The 13,508-nt window shown below is 41.7% G+C and overlaps 1 protein-coding gene across 1 annotated transcript in view; it reads left to right on the forward strand.

Annotated features, from left to right (window-relative positions):
• HSF5 (heat shock transcription factor 5) overlaps positions 1–13,206 on the forward strand; it is a 65,041-nt gene extending 51,835 nt beyond the window's left edge. The window contains exon 6 of the mRNA XM_030923700.1: positions 13,136–13,206. Coding sequence (XP_030779560.1) covers positions 13,136–13,206 — 71 coding nt within the window. The remainder of the gene's footprint in view (positions 1–13,135) is intronic.
• Positions 13,207–13,508: the final 302 nt, after the last annotated feature.

Here is a 13,508-nt window from a genome sequence, read left to right on the forward strand (position 1 = left end):
GCTGGGATTACAGGCATGAGCTACCGCACCCAGCCTTAGTCTCACTTTAAATTCACATAGACTCTCAGTGTTGCAGTAGTCCTATAATATTTTTCTAGTCAATATATTCCCCATTCTCCAAAGCCACTCTATTATATCCTGTCCTCTCTGCTCCATTTCCAGTACTTCTCCTCTCTCTTCACTCATGGCTGTGACCCTGTTTTGTATCTTACTGAGAAAATAGAAGCAGCTAGAATAAAGATTTCATATCTTCCCACCAACATATCTATCAGTCTACTTCCAGTTGTAACCCTACACTCTGCCTTTCCTCCTGTTATAATGGAAAAGGGCCAGTCCTTTCATTTGTATACAGAATCCTGTCCCCTTTTGTGTACTCACAGACTTAGGGCCTACTGCTATTGCCCTTACTCTTCAGTAATCACATTGTATCTTTGTTTTTGCTTTCCCCCTGAGACAGGGTCTTCCTCTGTCATCCAGGCTGGAGTGTAGTGCTGTGAATACAGCTCACTGCAGCCTCGACTTCCCGGCTCAAGCAATCCTCCTACCTCAGCCTCCTGAGTAACTGACCACAGGCTCATGCCACCAGGCCCAGCTAATTTTTTAAAATTTTTATAGAGACAGGGTCTTGCCATGTTGCCCAGGTTGTCTTGATTTCTTGGTCTCAAGTGATCCTCCTGCCTTGGCCTCCAAAGTGCTGGGATTATAGGAGTGAGCCACCGTGCCTGGCCACATTTTATCTTTTCTTTTCTTTTTTTTTTTTTTTTTGAGACGGAGTCTAGCTCTGTTGCCAGGCTGGAGCTCAGTGGCACAATCTCGGCTCACTGCAACCTCCGCCTCCCAGGTTCAAGCGATTCTTCTGCCTCAGCCTCCCAAGTAGCTGGGATTACAGGCACGTGCCGCCATGCCCAGCTAATTTTTGTATTTTTAGTAGAGAGAGAGTTTCACCATGTTGGCCAGGATCATCTCGATCTTCTCCCAAATTGCTGGGATCACAGGCATAAGCCACCACGCCCGGCCTAACATTTTATCTTTTATGTTAGATAATTCCCATCAGCAAGCAAACATGTCATCATAGGGTCTATGTTTTAAAAATCCCTTTGGGCCAGGCGCGGTGGCTCACGCCTATAATCCCAGCACTTTGGGAGGCTGAGGCGGGTGGATCACCTGAGGTCAGGAGTTCTTGACCAACCTGGCCAACATGGTGAAACCCCATCTCTACTAAAAATACAAAATTAACCAGGCGTGGTGGTATGCACCTGTAATCCCAGCTACTTGGGAGGCTGAGGCAAGAGAATCACTTGAACCCAGGAGGCAGAGGTTGCAGTGAGCTCAGGTGACACCACTGCACTCCAGCCTGGGCAACAAGAGTGAAGCTCCGTCTCAAAAAAAAAAAAAAAAGAAAAAGAAAAAAAATTCCTTTGACCTTTCCTTCATATTTCCAGGTAGCTATTTCTCTGCTTTTTCTGCTTTCCTTAGAGCAAAGCTCCTTGGAAGCATATCCTTACCTCAACTACTCCAAGCAGATTTTTCTTTCTTCTGCTCAACTGAAACTGCATTTGTCAAGGTTTCCAATGACTGCCACATTGCCAAATCCAGTAGCCAATTATCAGTCCCTGTTTTACTTGACCTTAGCACCATTTGAACAGTTTATTTCAGCCTTCCTGAAATGCTTTCTTCTGGCTTATGGAACATCTGCCTTTCCTAGTTTTCACTGGCCAACTCTGTAGTTTCTTTTACTGAATGCTTTTCAACTTTCCTGATTTCTAAATATTTATGAACCCCAGAGCTCAATTCTTTCTCTCGGTTCAATTCCTAGGTAATCTCAACCAGTCTCATGCTTTTATTATCATCTTTGTAGTGGTGTCTCCGAAACCTGTATCTAAAGTCTCAATCTTCTCTGACCCTAACTTGTATACCCTACTGCCTACACTACGTCTTTGGATGTCCCGTAAGTGTCCCAAGCTTAATATATTCTACCTTTTCCCCAATTTTACTTATTTACTTATAAATAAATAGTATTGGCCAGGCATGGTGGCTCACACCTGTAATCCCAGCACTTTAGGAGGCCAAGGCGGGCAGGTCACTTGGGCTCAAGCAAGACTAGCCTGGCCAACATGGTGAAACCCCATCTCTACAAAAAACATGTGTGGTGGCACGTGCTTGTGGTCCCAGCTACTTGGAAGGCTGAGGTGGGAGAATCGCTTGAGCCCAGGAGGCAGAGGTTGCAGTGAGCTGTGATTGTGCCACCACACTCCAGCCTGGGCAACAGAGCAAGACCTTGTCTCAGATGAATGAATGAATGAATGGTACTTCTAGTCATCTGGTCCGCCACAACTCTTGGAGTCTCCCTTGACTCCCTTCTCTCACATGTCCAGTCCATCAGCAAATCTTATCTGCTCACTGTAGATGCACATCCAGAATCTGACCATTTCTCACCTCCTTTACTTGGTGTTACCACAGTCCAAGCCACTACTGTCTCTTGCCTAGATGACTGCATAGCTTCTTAAGGTTTTTCTGCTTCTACTCTTGGCCCCTACAGTCTTTTTCTGCCAGAGTGATCCTTTTAAATCAGTAATTATTTTTCTTGCCTAAATTTCTTTAATAGTTTTCTATATATATGTAGAAGAAAATCTGAAAATCCTTATTGTGGTCTTCAAGATGCTGAATGATTTGGTACCTGGCAACTGTTCTGACTTCATCTCCTACTACCTTCCATCTCCCTCATCTAGTCCAGCCCCAGCAGTTTCTTCACTATTGTTTGAGTATACCAAGAATTCTCCAGCCTTTATACTTGCTATTCTCTCTGCCAGAAATGTTTTTCACCCAGATTTTCACATGGCATGTTCCTTCATTTCATTCAGTCCTCTGCTCAGATGCCAGCTCATCATAGAAATCTCCCTGACCATGCCATCTGAAATGGTACCCTGTTCCCCATGTCTGCCTTCCTTCAGTCCCTTTATTCTTCTTTGTTTTTCTTCTGCAGTGCTTATTACTACTTGCTATTTTTTCTATAATTCCCACCCCCACTCTTTCTAGAAGGTTAGTTCTCTGAGGGCAAAGGCTTTGTTTTGTTCCTTGTTGTATCCCCAGGACCTAGAATATTACCTGTGGCACTCCTTGTTGGATAAATAAATGAATGAGTTGCTTTTTTTTTCTCCATATACATTCTTATCTTACTAATGTACTTTTTAAAAATTTATGGAAAAATGCAGTCTTTTAAAAAATTGTGATACTCATAAAATTTACCATCTTAACCATTTAAAAATGTACAATTCAGTTAATGCCACTGCTACCATCATCCTTTCTCCAGAACTCTTTTCATCTTGCAGAACTGAAACTCTGTACCCATTAAACAGTAAGTCTCCATTTCCTCTGTCCCCTGAATGCTGGTAGCCACCATTCTACTTTCTGTGTCTGTGTCTATGTCTGTGTTTTGTCCCTATGAGCAGTGTTTTAGTTAACCACTAAGAGGTAAGGTTTGAATATTTGGGGAGTCAAACCACCCTCAGGTTTCTTTTAACAAGCACTTATTGAATACCTGCCTTGGGCTTGGTACTGTGCTAGGTTCAATATGGTTACACAAGGGGTGTCCTCTACAGGTCTCTTCTGCTGGAAACAAGAAGTGTGTATGTTTTACAAAAGATACCATTCCATATCTCATTACCATGCTCTGATACTGAAAACTAAGATATGTTTTGGTATGTGTATTAGTCAGGGTCTTCCAGAGAGATAGAACCAATAGGATATATATGGTCAAGCACGGCATAATGACATTTCAGTCAGTGACAGACCATATATATGGAACAGTGGTCCCATAAGATTGTTACACTGTAGTTTTGCCATACCTTTTCTATGTTTAGATACATAAATACTCACCATTGTGTTACAGTTGCCTACAGTGTTCAGTATAGTAACTTGCTGTACTGGTTTGTATCCTAAGAGCAATAGGCTATGCCACATAGCCTTGGTATGTGTATAAGTCCATTTTCTCACTGCTGATAAAGACATACCCGAGACTAAGCAATTTACAAAAGAAAGAGGTTTAATGGACTTATAGTTCCACATGACTGGGAGGCCTCACAATCATGGTGGAAGGTTAAAGGCACATTTCACATGGCAACAGACAAGAGAAGAGAGCTTCTGCAGGGAAACTCCCCCTTATAAAACCATCAGATCTCATGAGACTATTCACTGTCATGAGAACAGCACGGGAAAACGTCAGCCCATGATTCAATTACCTCCCACCAGGTTCATCCGACAACATGTGGAAATTCAAGATGGGATTTGGGTTGGGGACAGCCAAACCATATCAGTATGTAGGAGGCTATACCATCTAGGTTTATGTAAATATACAATATGATATTTGTGCAGTGACAAAATAACCTGATGACACATTTTTCAGAACATATCCCCATTGTTAAGTGACTCATGACTGAATATAGACATATGAGAGGGATTTATTAGGGAAATTGGCGTATACTGTTATGGAGGCTAAGAAGTCCCACACAAGCTGTCTGTAAGCCGGAGACCCTGGTAGTGTAGCTCAGTCCAAGTGTAAAAGCCTCAGAACCAGGGAAACCAATGGTGTGACTTGTCCAAGACTAGAGCCTGAGAGCCCAGGGGACTCCTGGTCTAAGTCCCAGAGTACAAAGGCTGGGGAGTCTAGAGTTTTGATATGCAAGGACAGGAGAGGAAGAGTGTACCCCAGCTGCAGCACACACTTGCCTTTTCTCTGTTTTTGTTCTCTCTGGGCCCCTGGCTGACTGGATGGTGGTGCCTACCCATGTTGAGAGCAGATCTTCCCCACCTAGTCCACTCAAACTCACATGCTTATCTCCTCTAGAAACACAGAGACATATCCAAAGATAATGCTTTACCAGGCCAGGTACAGTGGCTCACACCGTAATCCTAGTACTTTGGGAGGCTGAGGTAGACAGATAATCTGAGGTCAGGAGTCCGAGACCAGCCTGGCCAACATAAAAATATAAAAATGAGCTAGGCATGGTGGTGGGCACCTGTAATCCCAGCTACTCGGGAGGCTGAGGCAGGAGAATTGCTTGAACCTAGGAGGCAGAGATTGCAGTGAGCCGAGATCATGCCACTGCACTCCAACCTGGGAGACAGAGTAAGTGAGACTCCATCTCAAAAAACAAAACAAAACAAAAACAGTAAAAAAAAAAAACAAAGATAATGCTCTACCAGATTTCTAGGTATTTCTTAATCCAATGAGGTTGACAAAGCCAACCATAACTATGAATTTTGTGCTTTATAGCCATATCCGGCTTTCCCCTTCTTTTTGTCTGGTCATTTCAAATTGACAGGATAATATACTTTTTTTTTTTTTTGTAAGGTGAAATTAACATAGAATTAAACATTTAATTTTTTTTTTTTTTTTCTGACAGAATCTTGCTTTGTTGCCCAGGCCGGAGTGCAGTGGTGCAATCTCGGCTCACTGCCCTCCGCCTCCCGGGCTCAAGTGAGTCTCCTGCCTCAGCCTCCTAAGCAGCTGGGATTACAGCTGCCTGCCACCATGCCCGGCTGATTTTGTATTTTTAGTAGAGATCAGGTTTCACCATGTTGACCAGGCTGGTCTCAAACTCCTGACCTCAGGTGATCCACCCACTTCGGCCTTCCCAAAGTGCTGGGATTACAGGTGTGAGCCACCATGCCTGGACAAACATTTAATTTTTTAGTTTTTATTTTTTTAGACAGGGTCTTGCTCCGTTGCCCAAGCTGGGGTGCAGTGGTATGCTCTTGGCTCGCTGCAACCTCTGCCTCCTGGGCTCAAGCAACCCTCCTGCCTCAGCCTCCTGAGCATCTGGGACTACAGGCATGGGCCACCATGCCCTGCTATAAATTAAACATTTTAAAATGAACAATTAAGTGGCATATAGTACATTCATAATGATGTACAACCTCCACCTCTATTTAGTTCCAAAACATTTTCAGCACCCCGAAAGAAAACCCCATAACCATTAAACAGTTGTTCCATATTCCCACCTTTCCCCAGCCCCTGGCAACTACCAATCTGTTTTCTGTCTCTATGGATTTACTTATTCTGAATATTTTATATAAATGAAATAATGCAATATGTGAGTGACATTTGTGTCTAGTTTATTTTACTTAGCATGTTTTTAAGGTTCATCCACATTATAGCATATAAATCAGTACTTCATTTCTTATTATGACTGAATAATGTTATATGTATATGCCACAATTTGTTTATTCATTTATTTGCCGATGGACGTTTGGGCTGTTCTATCTTTCGCCTATTGTGAATAGTGCTATGAACATGCATGTACAAGTATTTGTTTGAGTACCTGTTTTCAGTTCTTCGGGTTGTATACCTAGGAGTGAAATTGCCAGGTCACATGGTAATTCCATGTTTAACTTTTTGAGGAACTGTTAAACTATTTTCCATAATGGCTGAACTGTTTTACATTTCTGCCAGCAGTGTACAAGGGTTCCAATTTCTCTACATCCTCGCTAATACTTGATATTTTCCTTTTTAAAACATTATTATTAGAGCCATCCTTGTGGTGTGAGGTGGTACTTCATTGTGTGTGTGTGTGTGTTTTTTTTTTTTTTTTTTTGAGACGGAGTCTCGCTCTGTCACCCAGGCTAGAGTGCAGTGGTGCAATCTGGGCTCACTGCAAGCTTCACCTCCTGGGTTCACGCCATTCTCCTGCCTCAGCCTTCCGAGTAGCTGGGACTACAGGCGCCCGCCACCACGCCCAGGTAATTTTTTGTATTTTCAGTAGAGACGGGGTTTCATCATGTTAGCCAGGATGGTCTCGATCTCCTGGCCTTGTGATCCGCCCGCCTTGGCCTCCCAAAGTGCTGGGATTACAGGGGTGAGCCACCACTCCTGGCCTTCATTATGGTTTTGATTTGCATTTCCCTAATGACTAATCTTTTCATGTGCTCGTTGGCCATTTTTATATCTTCTTTGGAGAAAATATATTGTTTTGAGAACCATAATAACAATATTCAACTTGATGAAATCTTTTTCCTGTTTTCCTTAAATTTATCTTGATTATACCCATAGTGTGTGCTATTAGAAGAGGAGTTAGTAAACTAAGTCCTGTGGATCAAATCTGGTTTGCTGACAATTTTTATATGGCCTACATGCTAAGCATGATTTTTACATTTTTTAATTGTTGGAAGAAAAAAATCCAAAGAATATTTCATGATACATGAAAATTATATGAAATTCAGATTTCAGTGTCCATAAAGTTTTATTGGAACACACAGTCACACCCATGCATTTATGTGTTGTCTATGACTGCTGTTATGCTACAATAGCAGAGTTGAGCAATTGCATAGGGACCATATGGGCCATAAAGCCTAAAATATTTATAATCTGGCTCTTTATAGGAAAAACTTTGCCAACCCTGTATTATATGTTCTTGTTCCTTGTTCTTAGCTTCTGATATTTGTGCAGCCCTGATCACTGATGGGCAGAGAAGCCTTTAAGAGAGTAAGGAAGTACCCCTTGTGGGGAGAGCTCAAAATGGAATAGCATTCAGTTTAGTTCTCATAGATGACCAAATGTTTTCTATCTTGATAGATACTAAATTCCAAGGTTAAAATATTAATGATAGGAACCAGATACAAAATTCCTAAAATATCATTTAAATGTCATCTGTCATTATCGTTAAGAGTATCTCCCATCAATAATGTTCCAACTCTCAACATACATTATTTATGATGAATGTAAGAGAATTTCATGAAATCTTCCTCTAAAAACTCCTTTGGCCCCAAATTCTGAAATACTATAATTCTAACATTAACTATTGGAATATCATTATGTTGCTCAATATCACATTGAACAGGGGCATCTTACATTCCCGAACTTATCAGTGCCCTTCTGTAACTAAATTATAAAAATTTAAAAACTAAATTAAAATTTTCTTTAACCTGTGTAAGAAGGGACATCTTCTCACACTTGAAGCTTTATTTGACATTTTTATTTTTATTTTATTTTATTTTGAGATAGTGTCTCACTCTGTTGCCTAGTCTGAGTGCAGTCGTGTGATCAGCTCATTGCAGCCCTGACTGCCTGGGCTCAAGCTATCCTCCCTCCTCAGCCTCAGAGTAGCAGGGACTCCTCAGAGTAGCAGGGACTATAGGCACATGCCACCACACTTGGCTTATTTATTTATTTATTTTGTAGAGGCAGGGTTTCACCATGTTGCCTAGGCTGGTCTCAAACTCCTGGATGCAAGCAATTCACCCACCTCAGCCTCCCAAAGTGCTAGGATTATAGGCATGAGCCACCGCACCTGGCCAAAAATTTTTTTTAATAATAGACTTCGAATTGATTAGGTGTCCAAATTGTAGTGATTTCAGTGATGAGTATTTTGTTAGGAGGAGGTTGTTCATTCCAGCCACTGGCATGCTTTGTGTAGGTCTTTTGAGTACATGCTGACTTAAGGAAATACCTTCTAAATAAAAAATACCAAGAGGTAAAGAATATTAGACTGCATCATGTTCTTCTGATTTCTACAATGGGTATTACCCTAAACCACATGTACCCAAATATTAATCTTATTGTGGAAACTACACTGTTATATTCTGATAGTATGTTTAGTTTTACAGTCAAAGGAAACTGAAAGTTTAAGAGCAAAGTTCACTTCATTCCTGAAGAAAAAACTTCCCATTTTATAGCTATTGGATTATAGATGAGATTTCATTAAGGTAATAGCCCCAAAACCCTAGAGGATGCTCTTGGTAGGAATGATCGTTCCCAAACAAGTAGATGCAATGCTCTTGTCTCTTGGGGCCTTTCACCTCTCAAGCCTGTAAATCCCAAATACTTAACTTCTCTGATCAGTATGCAAGTTTATCTTTTAAGTGAAGTCTTATAAACCTCTAGCAACACCAGGCTAATCTATGTCTTTTTGTATTTTTATTGATTTCTGTACTCCTTAGCTCCTTGATTGGCAACTTTGTTAATGGAAGGAAGCTTGCTTTAATAAAATTATGTTTAGATGCTTGTTATTAGAAGCTGTGTGCCAGACGATATTTTAAAGCCCAATCATTAAAATTCAGTGGGTTTGTTGCTACTGTTCTTCAGTCTGCCTCCCCATTTGAGATCTATAGTTGCTTTAACAGTCATTTCCTTTGTCCTTATCAACAATTCCTACTCTGCTTTCAAAGTAGGGTTACAACTGAGTCTATTCATATTCCAAAATCTTATTTTAGTATTTTCTACCATCATATGGCCTGTCCTTTAGGGAGCTGGTATGTCTCTATAGGTTTAGAAAATGATCATAGTTAGGTGTTATTCTTTTTGGTCAGCTTTCAAAAATCCCGATGCCTGGGTTGCATTCCACACCAATTAAATTAAAATGTCTGAGGGTGGGGGGGCCCCAAGCATCAGTATTTTTTAAAAAGTCCCAGGTAATTCCAGTATGCAACAAGGTTTGGAAACCATTGGCTTTACTAATTGGCCAAATGGCTTAGAGGCTCTTCCTCCTAGTTATCTACTCACTACCCAGGATTAATTAGATGACCTTAACACAATGCATTTAGCTACCTGAAAAAGAGATGATATGTAAATGTATTACTGTTATCATTATTATCATTATTATTTAAACTTCAGAGAAGCCATTTTGTGGTAAAATGTGCATAACATAGAAGTTACCATTTTAACCTTTTATTTATTTATTTTTTTTTGAGACGGAGTCTGGCTCTGTCGCCCAGGCTGGAGTGCAGTGGCCGGATCTCAGCTCACTGCAAGCTCCGCCTCCTGGGCTTACGCCATTCTCCTGCCTCAGCCTCCCGAGTAGCTGGGACTACAGGCGCCCGCCACCTCGCCCAGCTAGTTTTTTGTATTTTTTAGTAGAGACGGGGTTTCACCATGTTAGCCAGGACGGTCTCGATCTCCTGACCTCGTGATCCGCCCGTCTCGGCCTCCCAAAGTGCTGGGATTACAGGCTTGAGCCACCGCGCCCGGCCTTTTTTTTTTTTTTTTAGATAGGGGTCTTAACTATGTTGCCCAGGCTGGAGTGCAGTGGCTATTCACAGATGCAGTCATAGCACACTGCAGTCTGAAATTCCTGGGCTCAGGTAATTCTCCTGCTTCAGCCTCCCAAGTAGCTAGGACTACAGGTGTGCATCACCATACCTGGCTCATTGTAACTTTTTTTTTTTTGAGGTAGAGTTTCACTCTTGTTGCCTAGGCTGGAGTGTAATGGTGCAATCTCGGCTCACTGCAACCTCCACCTCCCAGATTTACGCGATTCTCCGATTCTCCTGCCTCACCCTCCTGAGTAGCTGGGATTACAGGCATGTGCCACTACACCCAGCTAATTTTGTATTTTTAGTAGAGACAGGGTTTCACCATGTTAGTCAGGCTGGTCTTGAACTCCTGACCTCGGGTGATCCATCCACCTCAACCTCCCAAAATGCTGGGATTACAGTCATGAGCCACCGCACCTGGCCTCATTGTAATCATTTTTAAGTATACAGTCCAGTGGCATGAAATACATTCACATTTGTGCAACCATCACTACCATTCATCTACAGAACTCCTTTCATCTTCCCAAACTGAAACTCCATACCTATTAAACAACAGCCCCTGGCACCTACCATTCTATTTTTTGTCTCTGAATTTGACTATTCCAGCTACCTCATATACCTGGAATCATATAGTATTTTGTCTTGTTGTAATTAGTTTATTTCATTTATCCTAATACCTATTGTTGTAGCATGTGCTAGAATTTCTTCCTTTTTTGTTTGTTGGTTTGTTTTTTTGAGACAGGGTTTTGCTCTGTCATCCACAATGGAGTGCAGTGGTGCCATCATAGCTCACTGCAGCCTCGAATTCCTGGGTTCAAGCAATCCTCCTGCCTCAGCCTTCTGAGCGAGTGGCTGGGGTACAGGCATGTGCCACCACTCCTTGCTTTCTTCCTCTTTTTTTTTTTTTTTTTTTTTTTGAGATAGAGTCTCACTCTGTCGCCCGGGCTGGAGTGCAGTGGCGCCATCTCGGCTCACTGCAACCTCCACCTCCTGGGTTCAAGCGATTCTCCTGCCTCAGCCTCCTGGGTGGCTGGGACTACAGGCACATGCCACCATACCCGGCTAATTTTTTGTATTTTTAGTAGAGACGGGATTTCACTATATTAGCCAGGATGGTCTCAATCTCCTGATCTTGTGATCTACCCACCTCGGCCTCCCAAGTGCTGGGATTACAGGCGTGAGCCACCGCTCCTGGCCCCGCTTTATTCCTTTTTAAGGCTAAATAACATTCCATTATATGTGTGTACCACATTTTGTTTATCCATTCATCTGTTGATTTCTTCTCTCTTTTGCCTATTGTGAAAAATACTGCTGATTATACTACTATGATCATGGGTGTATGAGAAACTCATTTTAAGTGATAAACTGATAAACTCTCCTTCCACAAAATGCTTATATGGATAAATTACTTATTCTATATGGCTAGATTGTAGTTCACCAGATGAGTAAGCACCTGCCCCTGGTGACTAGTCTATCTTTTACAAAATATGGCAAAAATTAGGTACTATTTCAAATGCTTTCTAGATTTTCTACCAAGTAGTAATAGAATTCCATTTTATTTGAATTAGCTATCCTTCTCAGGCTGTGGATCAATTCTGTAGAGGCTGTGTTCCAAAAATGTAGTGACGAAAGTCTTTGTATGTTGAGAATGAAATAAAGGGTTTGTGCTGTATACTTTAACTCACAAATGCTAAGGCAAAGTTGTAAGCTTCAAAACCAACCTAAAAATGCTCCCTGGGCTGGGCACGGTGGCTCACGCCTGTAATCCCAGCACTTTGGGAGGCCAAGGCAGGCAGATCACGAGGGCAGGAGTTTGAGACCAGTCTGACCAACATAGTGAAACCCTGTCTCTACTAAAAATACAAAAAATTAGCCAGGTATGGTGGCGTGCGCCTGTAATCCCAGCTACTTGGAAGGCTGAGGCAGGAGAATCGCCTGAACCCAGGAGGTGGAGGTTGCTGTGAGCTGAGATCGCGCCACTGCACTCCAAACCGGGTGACAGTGCAAGACTCTGTCTCAAAAAAAAAAAAAAAAAAAAAAAAAAAAAAACAAAACAAAAAAAAAAAAACTCCCTGGTCATGTTGCTGTAGAAATTGTAAGCTCATTAGGTTGAAGCTAGAAGGCACGTTAAGATCCTTTTATTGCTGCCTGTGTTCCTCTGATAGACGTTTTAGCTCAACTTCTACACATGATCTTAGCTTTTTTGTATTACAGAACCTAATACCTAATTTGCATTTTTACTTCTTTCATTCTTAATGAACCACTGTGTGAGGATATGCTTTCTTTTTTATGGACAGTTGAGCTAGGTGTTTTTACAAGAATTCAGCTGTGTTAGTCAATAAGTAGGAATTTTACAGAGTCAATCAACTTTGGAAAAATGGTGATTACTTATTTTAACATTGTTTTTCCTGAGGCATTGCCTTTTCATGTTCCCACAACCCACCCACCTACTCTTACAGCATGAAGGAAATGAATTTTTATTTGTATGTGTATATTCACTTTGATCCCTTTGACAGTTTTCCTTACTTTTTCACTTATAATAAAAGGCAATTGAAGGCCAGGTGCCATGGCTCACGCCTGTAATCCCAGCACTTTGGGAGGCCAAGGCCGGTGGATCACTTGAGGTCAGGAGTTCGAGACCAGCCTGGCCAACATGGTGAAACCCCATCTCTACTAAAAATATAAAAATTAGCCATGCGTGGTGGTGCATACCTGTAATCCTAGCTACTTGGGAGGCTGAGGCAGGATAATCACTTGAACCCAGGAGGCAGAGGTTGCAGTGAGCCGAGATTGTGCCACCATACTCCAGCCTAGACAACAAGAGCAAAACTCCGTCTAAAAAAAAAAAAAAAAAGGCAACTGAGATGAAGAGAGTCTTGGCCATACTGCTGAAAAGGAGAGGTACTAAAATGTGTTGGTTAACAACTAGGCTGCATCAGTATGCTTTAGAGTTATAGGAATACCCCAAAATTGAGAATCCGATGGGACTATATAATTTTAGAGCCAGTTCTACAGGTGAGACATAGACAACTTGTTCTGCTTGTCTGAAAACTTGTGTATAGAACTCTACAGAGAGGCTAAGAGGGAGTAAACAATCCTTTCTTTCTAGATCTTCATCTGCTGGTGGACGTGGCCTGCAAGCAGGAGCACTTTCCAAAGGAGGAAGAATTAAAAGAATGAGGCATGGATGACAAATGTGACATTGTGCACTAGCTGTAGCTGGAGGCAGACTAGCCTTGCACATGACAAACTGTTAGGAGTTTTTCAGTTCTGTTAAGGAAAAAAAGTATTTTTTGTTTCGTTAATTGAGAATTTTGTTAATTGAGAATTGGGAATTTGCTATGTACTACAGCGGTTCGGTTCAGATTATCTGCCTTGACAAACTACCGAACATCTAGCAGCCATGTTTTTTGGCTGCCCAGATCCCTTTTAAATGAAAAGTTCTGACCTTCTGTTATAGTCAAGGAGCATCTAAAAACTGC

The sequence above is a fragment of the Rhinopithecus roxellana genome, chromosome 19 (genome assembly GCF_007565055.1).
Source record: "Rhinopithecus roxellana isolate Shanxi Qingling chromosome 19, ASM756505v1, whole genome shotgun sequence".
Lineage (NCBI taxonomy): Eukaryota > Metazoa > Chordata > Mammalia > Primates > Cercopithecidae > Rhinopithecus > Rhinopithecus roxellana.